This window comes from Stegodyphus dumicola, chromosome X1 (assembly GCF_044657685.1).
Source record: "Stegodyphus dumicola isolate Sdum_Otavi_A_Nest chromosome X1, ASM4465768v1".
Lineage (NCBI taxonomy): Eukaryota > Metazoa > Arthropoda > Arachnida > Araneae > Eresidae > Stegodyphus > Stegodyphus dumicola.
Genome location: NC_140780.1, coordinates 105,053,130 through 105,066,343, shown reverse-complemented (window position 1 = coordinate 105,066,343; position 13,214 = coordinate 105,053,130). Strand labels below are relative to the sequence as shown.

At 30.0% G+C, this 13,214-nt stretch overlaps 1 protein-coding gene across 6 annotated transcripts in view; it reads right to left on the bottom strand.

The window, feature by feature from the left end:
- LOC118181841 (ectonucleoside triphosphate diphosphohydrolase 1-like) overlaps nt 1–13,214 on the bottom strand; it is a 228,111-nt gene that overhangs the window by 159,456 nt on the left and 55,441 nt on the right. Inside the window, exon 1 of one of the 6 annotated variants that reach the window (XM_035351044.2) lies at nt 11,285–11,342. The exons of 3 other annotated variants lie outside the window; for them this stretch is intronic. In XM_035351044.2, coding sequence (XP_035206935.2) covers nt 11,285–11,327 — 43 coding nt within the window. In that variant the 5' untranslated portion in view covers nt 11,328–11,342. Of the gene's footprint in view, nt 1–8,375; nt 8,524–11,284; nt 11,343–13,214 lie in introns of those variants that run through there. 2 more of the 6 variants (XM_035351048.2, XM_035351053.2) reach the window with 2 other exon arrangements.

Here is a 13,214-nt window from a genome sequence, read left to right as displayed (position 1 = left end):
TTACTAAGAAAAATGACGAAAGCTTTGTGAGAAAAGTAAGAATAGCTACTTTTGAAAGCTTTTCGTATACTATTCTATCATAGCCTTCTTTCTTAATCTTTGAATATCAACAGCTTGGTGAAAATTGTTGTTGGATTGGAGAACAGTTGTAAAAGTCATCCAATGCTAATTAATCATTCACTGGCGATTATTATGCACAGGATCTCTACGTTGAAATAAATACATTATAAATAAATGAGTTTTTATGTTGAAATAAATCTTGAATATGCACGATAGGGATATTCAACAAAACCTTTCTTTATAACATCCGTTATTAATAATTGAGCGAAAGACAACACTTTGATGTCTGCCAGCATCTTTTCATCAGTTTCCAATTCAGTTAAAGTGGGTATGGAATTTTACTTAATTCTTTATGTAATAAGGTTTGGTTAAGCTAATATACCTATGTAATAAGGTATGTTTAAATTTACAAATAGAACAAGTGATCTTTGACCTACATTCAGATATGTTATGAAGTAGGAGTAAGCAATTATGTTTCTTGGCGACATTAAATCTCTCGGTATGATTCATATCCTTGAATGTCGAGCATTTGTTCATGGAGTGCACATTTTTTGCACACAACCCAAGATGGTTTTGAAAGATTATTTGAACTAACTACAAGACTTTTTGACCAATGAGATGACTTTGCCGAGGTTGAAAATTTGTTTACATAGTTAAACGACATATTTCGGAATAAGCTTTCTAGCATTTTACTTCGTTTTTCAATAAGCTGCAAAAATGCATGAAATTCTGGAACGTTATTTGAGGTGAAAATTATTTCAAATTGTTTTCTAGACATCTAGATTATGAAGTTTCTGAATAAAAACATTTATTAACAATATATCCGAAAGTTTATCTGTATAAAAATCTAATAATTTCAATGCCCGTATATTCTTTTTTTGCATGATATAGCATTTCTCGAAGTTGCTTAGTCGACTTAGTGTTAGTTTATAATGTTTTGAACATGCATATCTACGATTATTCTTTTGTTCTCGTAACGGTTTTCCAATGCTCTGAATAATTTGTTTATAACGCTTCTAGTGCTTTAAATATTCGTAAAGAAATAAGCCGTGTATTGAAACCTCGGGCATGTCGTCCGAGGTTTGAATCAACTTTGTTTGGTCTCGGAGCGCAGCTTGTAAATAAAATCATTTTCGAAAAACCCATTAAATGAGGATTTTTTAGACATTATATTATTAAATGCAGTTTTGCAATCATTCCGCTCCTCGTAAAAATCAAAGAGTTCTGGTAGGCAAATTTGGGGAAGAGGAGCATTAGGAGTTTTCAAATTCGTGTCATAAGAATCATCAGATTCGAACTTCTAATTTGAGTACTGAGTAATGATATTTAAAAGAAAATACTAACCTCATTTTGTGTCATGACGTATTTCAAATTCACCTAAGCAAACATCCATTTCTTCCAATTCTTTAGTTTTTTCATAATATCCATTACGCAATTCCTTCAAATCTTGCTGCAGCGTTTTTTGAGGCATCTAGTTTCTTTTGTAGTCCTATTATCAATACAAGTTCTTCAGCAGCATCCGAGCGGCTAATGTTGAATCCTTGTTTTGTATCTTCTGTATTTTGTTCTATATGAATAAGCCTTAGTTTTTAAAGCAACTTTTTGCCTATTCAAAATAGTGAGAGCCATTCTTCTTCGGCTCGAAGGAGAACAAAATGTTACAAATTGAAAGGAACACAATGTTAATAGAATGAAGAAAAAACTAAGAACTAATTTATTTTATAAGAATTCAAGCTACGAACAGGTGATAATTGAAACAACGAGTACTATAATAATAATAAAACACATGTGACCGTTACATCTTTAGAATTTATGCTATCGTTGTCAATTAAAAATGATTTTACTTTTTATTTTAAAAGTAAACAATATAACGATCTCCAATATAATATCTGATATGTATCATTTACGGCAGTGCCTTTGATACTCATTACTTTACTATTAACGACAAATATTTACATTATATGTAGTCTTCTGAACAATCTGTAGTATTATATTTAACGCTTCTTTGTTGACCTTAACTTAATTGTTATAATAATAATTCGTTTGTAAGGCCATAAAGCTATAAAACGAATGGTTAGTCGTTAGCTTATTGTACAAGGAAATAATGTAAGGTAAAATCACAAAGTGAAGTTTACCAATTAAAAGGATTTAAGTAGTAATTTTGAAGTTTGAATTCGAAAACATATGCGTTAGAATGAAACTGAAACATATAATAAATGTAAAATTAAGTACTGAAGTTAGAATTCAGAGAAAATGAAAAGCCATTTGAAATTAATGTGATAAACAAATGTATGATCCATGCTAAAAACGAATATTTAAAATAAACAAAAGGAAGATAAAAGAGCTAGTGCACATAAACATGAGAACAAGTAGAGAAAGTAAAAGCAACATAAGAACTAATAAATAGACTGGTAATTAAGCAGCGACATAGCTAGAGAAGAGGCGGATAGGGCGACCCAACCCATGCAGCACATTTTATGTGAGGCATTATTCTATTCTTGAACGCTTCTTTATTCATGTTAACTTAATTGTTTTACTAATAATTCGTTTTTAAGGCCATAAAGCCATAAAAGCCATAAAACGAGTGGTTAGGAGGTTACTTAATCTTTAAAATGCAGCGCCTCAATCAAGTAATACCGTACTCTTAAAGAGAGACCCCCTCATCTGCAAAAAGGTTAGTCTTTTTCTTCATCCTTCTGGGGAATGAAAGATATTACTCGATCTCCGCGTCAAATGAAACTCTTAAAGGGATTAAAATAATTTTGTTTATTGCTTCAAGGTTAGATTTTCTGTCCTCCATAGGGTGAAATTAGTATATTGCAAAATGTGATTTGACTTTCTGATTTTGTTTGTTTACTTGCTGAAATACTGTTTCAGATTCATAACGGAAGAAGCACATTTTTAACACACAATTACATGATTATATATATTATCTGAAATCTATATTTGCAATCTGTATAGAGCTATGAAATTACACATTATCAGCTAAAAATTAGTTAGTAAGTTCCTTTCTTTTGTCTGAAATCAAGTACTTGTGACCACACAAGTGAGAATACACTATGGTTTTCAATAATTTTACACTATTGTATGAATTCATATTCTTGCAAAGTACTCAAGTGCATTTCCTGTTCAGTGTACGATTCATTCTAAACACCTCCATTTTCCCTCATATTGTTATTTTAGACTTAGGTGCTCACACATATGAATACACAATGCTTTATTTCTTATTGTAACTTATACGGTTTGCCATAACTGTATTACCGTTTCATTTGGGTATCCCTATATACCCAGACATCTTCTTTAAAGAATGTTATCTTGCATTTCTTCTTTTTTTGCTTTCTGTTCTATATATATAGATATGGTTTAAAAGTATTTGAGCATACTTCATTAGCTCAAACTCAACTGTTATGTAAATAATGACTTTCAGATCTTGTATGTGCTAGAACACAATCTCAGTAGTTCATTTCTGCATTTAGATAAATTCCATATTTCCAAACTTCAACAATATTTGTAAATAATGTATTTTATTTTCTATCAGGCACATTATTGTTAATAATGTGTTTTACTCTTACCTATAAGGTACCTTACAAGCATGCAATATCATAAAGGTGTAGATTTATCCAGATTATATATGTTAAGATAAATGGGATATATCCACATAGCAGAATTTTATGTTAAGATTGTAACATGACATATAAGGATTTGAAAGTAATTAGATACTTTTTCATAGTAGTTAAAATACACGAAATGCAAATAAATGTAATTAAATACATAAATACAGGTATAAATACTGAAATCGAATAGCCAAATTGCATTGCCAAAAGTATAAGCCATTGTGAAGGTCGCTTCACGCTTTTATTATTTGTCATATAAAACTGTAAAGGAATTTTGTAAAGAGATTTAATTAATCTCTTGTTCCTATTAAACTATTAGATAAATTATTTTCTGCTTTTAGTTCATTAATTATATTTTTTTATATTTAATACAGTTTTAAATAATAAGTGTACATTATAATTAATTATATTCTGAGTTTTAAATAACAAAATAAGCTTTTATTTAAAACGTCTAGGCAGCATTTTAAATAAAATCTTATTATAGAAAACCTTTTTATTTTATAAGGTACTTCCTTCTTGCTTTCCTCATGCTTTTGTGGAGTAAATGTAGGCAGGCTCGACGCGTATTCGGGAGGTCCGCAGCTTGAATGCCGGCGAGAGCATTTCTGATTTGTTCCGTTTCCTCACATCTAAAATTTCTAAATGACTCTACAAGTGGTGCAGAAACAAAAAGTAAGTGGACGATATTTCGTCACGATAGAGATTTGGCGACTGGGTCCCCTCATCTCCAGTCGCCCCTTAAAAAGGGGATTATATAAGGTATTTTCTTCCTCCTTTCCGCGTGCCTTTGTGGAGTAACTGGAAGCACGTTTGACGCGTATTTCGGAGGTTCGGATTTCGAATCTCGGCGAGGTTAATAGAGGATTTCTTCAATTTCTTAGCATTGGAAAATTCTAATGACTATAATTTTCATATTTATTTATTTGTTTGTTTGTTTATCAAAGTATGACGCAAAAGTTTATAAAAGTTATCATTTAAATATAAATTTGATGAATACATTGAACAAGATACAAGCCCAAATACACAACAATATAAGCAAATATATATATATATATATATATATCAAATTAAAGCTTTGGTCACATTTATTACGCTTATGTTTAGCGCTTCTACGGATTCTTGACGGATTGAACTATGCTATTTTATTTATTTTTACATTATTTATTTACTTAGTTTAAAATTACGATAGAAATTCTTTTGCTTTGCATCTTTGTATTAATAAAGCCTTCGAACTTCAAATGGGTAACCCACTTAGCAGTAAATGATAAACGCTAATTTCCAAAATGATAAAATACGGTATAGTAATGTCGTAAGAAAGTATTAAATTATTTCGCAGTTTAAAAATGCAATAGGTAAATTATTGATTAAGAAGAACTGTATGATATGGTAATAGCTCTAAAGTAAACTTATGTCTGTTTTCATAGTAAATGAGATCACATGCCTACAGAAAAATATAGGTTGGCAAGATAAATTTTTCGTCTCTTATTTCCTTCCAGTGACAAAAAGTGAGAAGTTTCTTATGTGAAATGCTTAAATCTTTTTCAAAATACTTCTTGAAGGATAGCAAAGACTTGAAATAGCATTTCTATTTCAAAACAATTTGCTTATTATTGCCAAATTGGCTACATTATCGCATGTTTCAAGTTTGCACAGAAATTCTATCAAATATGCATTTAAACGTTTTAAATACATACTTTATAGTTCCTCTCTGTCATTTATTAGCTTCCATTTTCATTAAATCTGAGCTGCTTGGAAATTTCTAGACATTTTTTTTAACTTACATAATTCGAAACAACCTGTCTTTGGCTACATTTAATTAAGACAGTCAATACAAAATCAGCGAATTATTTGAAGATCATAGTTTGTGTATATTGCCAGCGAGTACCTAAGTAAAGTAGAATATGTGCGTTTTGATTGTTTCCCGCTTAGCGTTTAAATTTGCTAAGTAACTTCCATAAATTTACCTGATGTTTATCTCACAGTCGGATCCGCAAACAGCTTCCGTAGTAGATGCAGAGTGGTTCTAATTTATTCAAAAACTTCTTGAGTCTTTTTAATCTAAGAATACTCATTTATATTCCCAAACTCTAGTCTGCGTTATAAAAGTCATAATCATTCTTCATGTTTCATAATTTACATAAAACTGCGTTTAACCTTGAGAATAAGAACGTAAATGCAGAACGCCCGCTAGGACGGAAAATTATAAAGCAGAAAGTTGTACGTATGTGCAATTTTTGCTTTGCTTACTTGTTTATTTGATGCTATGTAAAAAGTGATTATGTCATTATCTGGAAATGATATTCATAATGAAAATAAAAAGGAAATGTTGCGCAGCTTCCATTTTGTAAGAAAAAAAAAATAAATTTCCCGAAGGTCGTATTGTTTGTAGCTCTTGTTTATGCATTATTGAAATAAATTTTTTATGTGCTAAGGAATTTACAGGAACGAACGAGAATAAAAGACAGGAAATAGTTAAAGGATCTGTAAGAAGAGATAAGTACTATATAAAAAATAAAACTTTGAAGACACTGTTCAGTTATGACACCTTATCATTAGGATTATGACAGAGATGCCTTCGATTAAATATGGCAGGTTAGATTATGACAGAAATGCCTTCGATAAGATATGATAGGTTAGATTATGACAGAGATGACTTTGATAAGGACATTTTAAGGAAAACTGACTTGTATTCATGTAACATATGGCAAAAAACGCGAAAAATCCTTTTCATCGGATTGAAATGGGAGTTTTCGCTAATTACCTGTGTTTAGCGGTTTTGCCGTTCGGTCGTTGGTGGGCTACGAACTTTCAGATACATCAGACATTTACACTTGTAAAATTTTATGAGGACTTTTATAGTCTGCTAATGTTACTAATTTTTTTTTTTTTTTTTTTTGTTTCAAACGCAACTAATTTTGCGAGTATTTTGTTTTTAAAATCTGAAGAGTATTTTTAAAACAATTCACTCTCAATTGAGCTTCTGCTTTAATAAGTTAGTAGAGTATGCAAAGTGCTGCATGATCAAATATTTTACTATCCGTAATTCAGAAATATAACTATATATCCTTGAAGAAAACTACTGTATGTAACATATTTGAATATTCAAACTGAGCTATATTTCTTAAATATTTTGAGAGCTATATGACAACAAACTAATGACTGATGTATCTGAAGCTAAATGTATCTGAGAGGTTGATGATAAATGTACCTTTGCTGAAAATATTTTATTTTAATAGCTTTGTAATTACAGTTGGTAATATTTAACACAGAACTCCATTATAAAAAAGTCTAGTTTAATTAGGCTAAGAAAAAAGTCCACAAAAATAAAGAGGTTAGGATTATACGTAACTATTATCATTTAAATATTTCTCATATTTATTGAATTATAAACGAAATAGTTGCTAAGATTCAAAAGCGTTTTTAAAGAAAACATTTTGCGTAGTGAAAAATATTTTTTCTCTTCCATGTTTTATTTCCACTATTAGCAGTAAAGTAAAATTCCTTGCAAAAACCTACACATACCAAAAGAAACAGAATAAAGATTGTGTTACATTTAAATCAAAATGGTTCCTTGTAATTTAAATCACTATATAGTAGAAAACAGAAGTAAAAAATTGTGATGCATTTGGGGGGGAGTACGTTTTATAAGTGCCTTACTCTTTCCATTTCTGTGAAATACAAAAAGGCATGATAAGGTCTTTCGATGTAGTATCTTTTTTAATGCTTTATTTATTTTACGAGAATGACACATTTTATGGTGATTTATCTTTGAGCATAAGACATTAAAAACTCTCTTAATGAGTTATGCGAGTATTTTTAATTTTTCATTATACAGTAAGGCAAATTCTTCAGATGCATTGCTGCTTATTTAAAAAAAACAATAGATATTAAAGACAAGTATTAAAAAAGTAGAGCACAAAACGATTGTTCTAACATACATTATTAAATAACATAATAAAAATAGTTTTAATGTACAGTTTGATTATTTACAGCAATTTAATTGAACAGTCTTAAAAATCCCATGAAATCCCAGAGAAAAGAATAACATTTTTAGCAGCCGCTGATGTTTAAAACGAACCTGATTTTCTTTAAAGTATTACATCTTCCCCCCCTCAACTGACAAGAATTTTCCATTACAAAAATACACGTATAAATGAATTTCTTTTCGATTTACCAATAAATTTTTGTGAACGCATAATTTTGTGGAATTTGAAATGCGTTATATAAAATGTTTAAGGGGATGATTACAAAAATATATGTACTACAAGTTTTTGCATATATATGTATTTGCTTTTAATCTAAAAATGTTTTTTCTAAACGATAAAATAATTGTTGCAAAGGAAAAAAAGTCAGAAAGGTATTTATTTAGCAAAGTTTTAATCCTTTTTAAGCAGTATATCCCTTAAAATAAATACTTTTACACTATAATATATTTTCTATTATTTTTATATGGAAAACTTACTCACTAAAAATTAGAAAAAAAAAAATACAGAAAACTAAGAGCAAATGAGAGAGAGCGAAAAAAGTGTAAGACTGTTATTTGCGATGTGTAAGTAAATACTTAAAATTTAGTTTCGTTTTACAACGGAAATACTATTTAGCATTAAACAGACACACAAGTATATTCTTTTCGCTTTCTTTCGGCAAACACATATTCCAGTTTCCTTTTTTTGTTGTTGTCTAAAACTGTCTGATACTTACGCAGAAGGGCACACTAGTATTCAGCTGATGAATAACTTCTATGACAAAATAAAATAGAACTGTCATCCATTGCAGAGAACAGCTTTCTTTCTTCAAAAAACATGTGATATCCCATTGCAAAATGATTTGAAGTCACAACCAGTGAGCAATGCAACTCAGAAAAAGGGAAGAGGTGGCTTAGCAAAAACTACAATCCGAGGGAGTCGCTGTAAATATAGACTTTTCTCCCGAAGCAGTTCTCAAGGAGAATCTTGATACAACGTGAGATAGCTTTGGCAGAGCAACTGTGAGAATTTAACGGATAGAGAAAGTGTGACTACGCAAAGTTGCCAAAACATGATGTATGTAACCACCGATAGAGCCTGAAAAGAAAGAAAGTGCTTTTGGAACTAGATATTTCAGAGAGGTGTTTAAACTAAGTAAGCGATAAAAACGATCCTCCCCTTCCCCTAAATTTCCTAAGAGTTTTGGATCACAAAAGCTCATTTATCTCAGTCACGAAAGGAATTTCATAATCGAGATAAATGATATGGTATAGATGAATGATTTCCAAATGATTTGGTGATCGAGAAAATTTATTTCGAGTAAGGACTCCAAAATCCCTGAATTCCAAAAACGAATAATTCCGGAAAATAAATATGTACTGATTTTACCAGCTGCTTTTATTAAGGAATTAAAGAAAACATATTTTTGAAACAGTACTAATTAATTAATTTATTATTGCTGTCGATTCAGATAAGCTTTGACATTTTGATTTCTTTAATGGCTTATTTTAACGAAAAGGTATGCTCTAATCCTTACCTTACCGAAGGCACAAACTTTAGTAATTATTGAATTCTGCGCCCTTTTGCAAAAATTGTATTGGTAGACGTGTTGGATAAAGTTGCTTTTATATCCAGTTACTTATAAAAAATCTTTTATAACGATTACATAACCTCTATGAAACCTATTTCTTATAAGTAATTTTGTCATTATGTCTTCACTTTCTAATGCAACGTAAAACTAATCAGATTATGAAAAGATCTTAATGCAAAAATGTTGCAATATTTTTACATCATGTATTGTTTATATTATATTACATCATGTATTGTTTATATTATATTACATCATGTATTGTTATTTACCGGTATTCAACACCTTCTGCTGAATACATTTAAAAAAGCAACTGTGTTCTTAGCGTAGTAGCAGCATATGGTGATAGCAAACGGCTATATTTCTTGAAGTATGTACAATATTGCTAGAAAAGACTGCAAATAGTTATAAACTGAAAACAGTGAAATATTTCATTTTTATCTTTCTGTTTTCTAATAAAATATTTTATGTTTATTTTTGCCAACTAATTCAAAATATTTATTTATTTCGTATTCGTTCTTTGACGTCTCTAGTAAAATATTTCATTTTCATGAACTGGCCTAGAAATTTCCTTCATTTGTATAGCAACTAAAAATACATGTCTTTATAAAGGAAGCTTAAAGAACTATAGATTAAGAGATTTTTGTTTTATAAATTTGAGTTTGTGCTTTTATAATCTAGCTTTTCGCCATTTAAAAAAACTTAGCATTTAAGAAATTTTCAGCTATTTCTCTAAAACGTATTTTAAACGCATTCAACTAGATACCAAACTGGAAGTAAAACACGTCAGAGTAAAATTTAAAATCAGGAGGGAGAAAAAAATTCCTTCGTTTAGAGTAAATTTTTGGTAAAACTTTATCGATTTCGAAAACTATCAGATATAAATCCCTCTTCTTCACGAGAAAATAAAATCGAAAAAAAAAAAAGAAAAAAAAAAAAAAAAAAAAAAAAAACGTAGTCGTTTCTGAAGAAAAGGAACCATTTGTCATTCCTGAAGAAGACAGACTCGGGTCTGATCGTCTCGAAACACAACGAGATTTATTTAAAATCTAGTCTAAACTAAGATTGTTTTTATTTGCTTAACCTCAAGCCATTTAAATGTATTAGAAATTATTCAAAATATGTTATCCATGTTTTCATGAAAATAAGACACACAACCTACATGGAATTAAAAACGGCCCTCATTGTGAGTAGCAGAGAAATATATATAATATTATGCATGCTGGGAAAAGAAACTACAACGTATTTGATGTTTTCTAGGTATTGATTAACAAAATTTTACAATTTTCTCTTTCATTTCACTCCTTTCGTATTAACAATGTCAATCTTAAATTCAGTATATACTGCGTTAAAGCCATTTAGTATGTCAAGCACTCTCGTAATTCCTGTCATGTGAATACCGTCATTATAGGACGGAAATTGAAAATAATTGGCATTTTCCTAAAAAATAGAGCAAAGTATAAGAGCACTTAGGCAGTTCACCCGTTCTGCAGCCGGAAATCGAACCTGAGACACAGTAACTAGTGCTTCAGATTTCTACCCATGTAGCCGCTTTTGGGCGCTCAGTAGATCGATCACAATTTCAGATGGCTGTGAACTGAAATGTTTTAATAAATGTAGTTTCCAAACGTTTTCATAAATTATTTAACTCCTTTTGAAAGGTAAGGCAAAATTCTCAAAAATGTACCTCGCACTCTGATTATTAATAAGTTTTATATAAACAAAACTATATAATTTCCCATTCATATTTTAATTGCTGAAGTCACAGTTTAAAAATGTTTGTGTGCCATAACTTAGCGGAATCTATTGTCATTTAAAGAGAAACAAAGTATAAACTCAGAAAGTAAGCTGATAATTGTGTCAATAAAGCAATCAAAACTTACACGGGATGTTTACGTTAAAAATTATTTTTATAACTTTTATTCTAATTATTAAAATTTTACTGTTTCCCAGATTTAATCAAGATAGTTGTTTCTTTCAATCTGCAAGTTTCATAAATCACCAAAGAATAAGATGCAAGATATTATCAAATGCGATATATGAAACTTGAAACTTACCTGAGGGAACACATTTTACCAAAAACATGGGTGTCCAGTGCATTAAGGAAAAGAAAAATGCTTGATATAGATTAACATGTGCATCTATCAGATATTCGTTGAAGAATAAATGCGCGTGCTGTATATTTATACGTGATACCCAGTTTACCCTTGAAGAGCGTTCGTATGAAATGAATCAAAATCGATATACTCCATCAGCTCAACTGAAAAAAAGGAAGCAACAACAACAGCAAAAAAAGGTTAACTTACTTTCTTCATAGCTGATAGAATAGCGTGTTATTATGAAACTGATATAAACGCAAACTACGGTGAACTAGACTAGTTGCCGTAACAACTGTGGAAAGCTCTCACAGCTGGTTTGACAGAAAAAGAATAAACAAGGCTTGAAAAATCACGTGATAACAGTAGACTGTAAAACACAGGATGTCAAAATTTTGAGACTTTGTGAATGCGTGACAGTAGCAAAAGAAAAAACGCAAGTCTAAAAAAAGCTCAAACTACCCCCCCTTCTTTTTCATGTATAACTCTGAAAGATTATGGCAAATGCAACTGCATTTTTTTTACTTATATTTATTACTTGGGTTATTTTAACATATTGCTACGGACCTGTTTCAAATTTAATTTAAAACGTTTCACGGTAAAAGAGCTGTTATGTTTTTACATTCAATACAGTATTATAGATTTAATTGTTTTAGTACTTTAAGGAGTTTTTCTTCTTCTTCTAAATTTAACTCTAAATGATTTGTGGTAGATATTTTCTTAGACTTAAAGACAACAGAGGACTTAGACAGAGAGAAGCAGTTGAAAATAAACAATGTTTCTTCCTGGAGTCGAGTATGGGTTCTTCGAATAATTAGCTTGATATGCTTATTCATTGTGACATCACGGGAGAGCGTGGGGCAGATGCCCTAAATTTGTCACTCTTTATTTTTATTTTAATACTTTAATATTTTCCGAAACTTTTTCAAATTCAACTTAAGATTCATAGTAAATTCATAGCTAGGTAGTATTAAGATAATATTTTTTTTTATTTAAAGTCTTCATGCCGTTTTTATACTACAAATGGCATTCTTATTGTGCATAATTAATTAAACTATAGGTAAACATAAGTAAACACAATAGTAAATGTTTTAATAAATATAGTACAAATAACAATACAAATAGTATAGCGCTACAAAATAATAAAGTACATTGTGTTGGGGATTAAATTTTAACACACTTTCTTGCTCAGATGCTGCTATAAAGTAACACATTTTGGGGGATATTATTGTAGTCACTATCAGGTGTTTATATGTGAGATCACTGACAGTTATAATATGAGTGTTAAAATTATCACAGTTAACCCGTTAACTACTTCTGAGGTGAAAAAACATTTTTCGAAGGATTTTTTATCTGATAGTTATATAATGTATTTCCACCCTTAATTAAATCGAACCGAAAAGGAAGATTGACATAAAAAATAAGAAATTCAAATTCTACGTCAAGGTTTATACCTCAGAAATGCCACACTCATTTTGTCTAAAGCATGCAAAATAAATCCATAGTTTATAAAATGTTATAAAACAAAATTAAAGTTGAAAGCTCAAACTTGCTTAGCACGAATCTTATTTTTGGATTATTTGAAGTTAGACACGCAGTTTGAATGTTTAATTTGCATTTTTAAAATTTGACTTAGGCAACTAAGGTCAGACTACAGTCACTGTCGAAATTAGACTGCTTTTCAATAAATCGTTTTGTATTGTAAGGATTCTTGATTTGTTCATGAATACTTCTTTCCGAATAGAACTGCTTGAAATAACGAGGAATTTTCAATACAGGATATTTAAGGCCTTTTTCAAATACTTTAGCGTTAAAAATTTTGTAGTTTCATGGTCATTCAATCATGAAAAATTTAGATAGCTAAATGAAACTTAGCACAAATCTTTCTCAA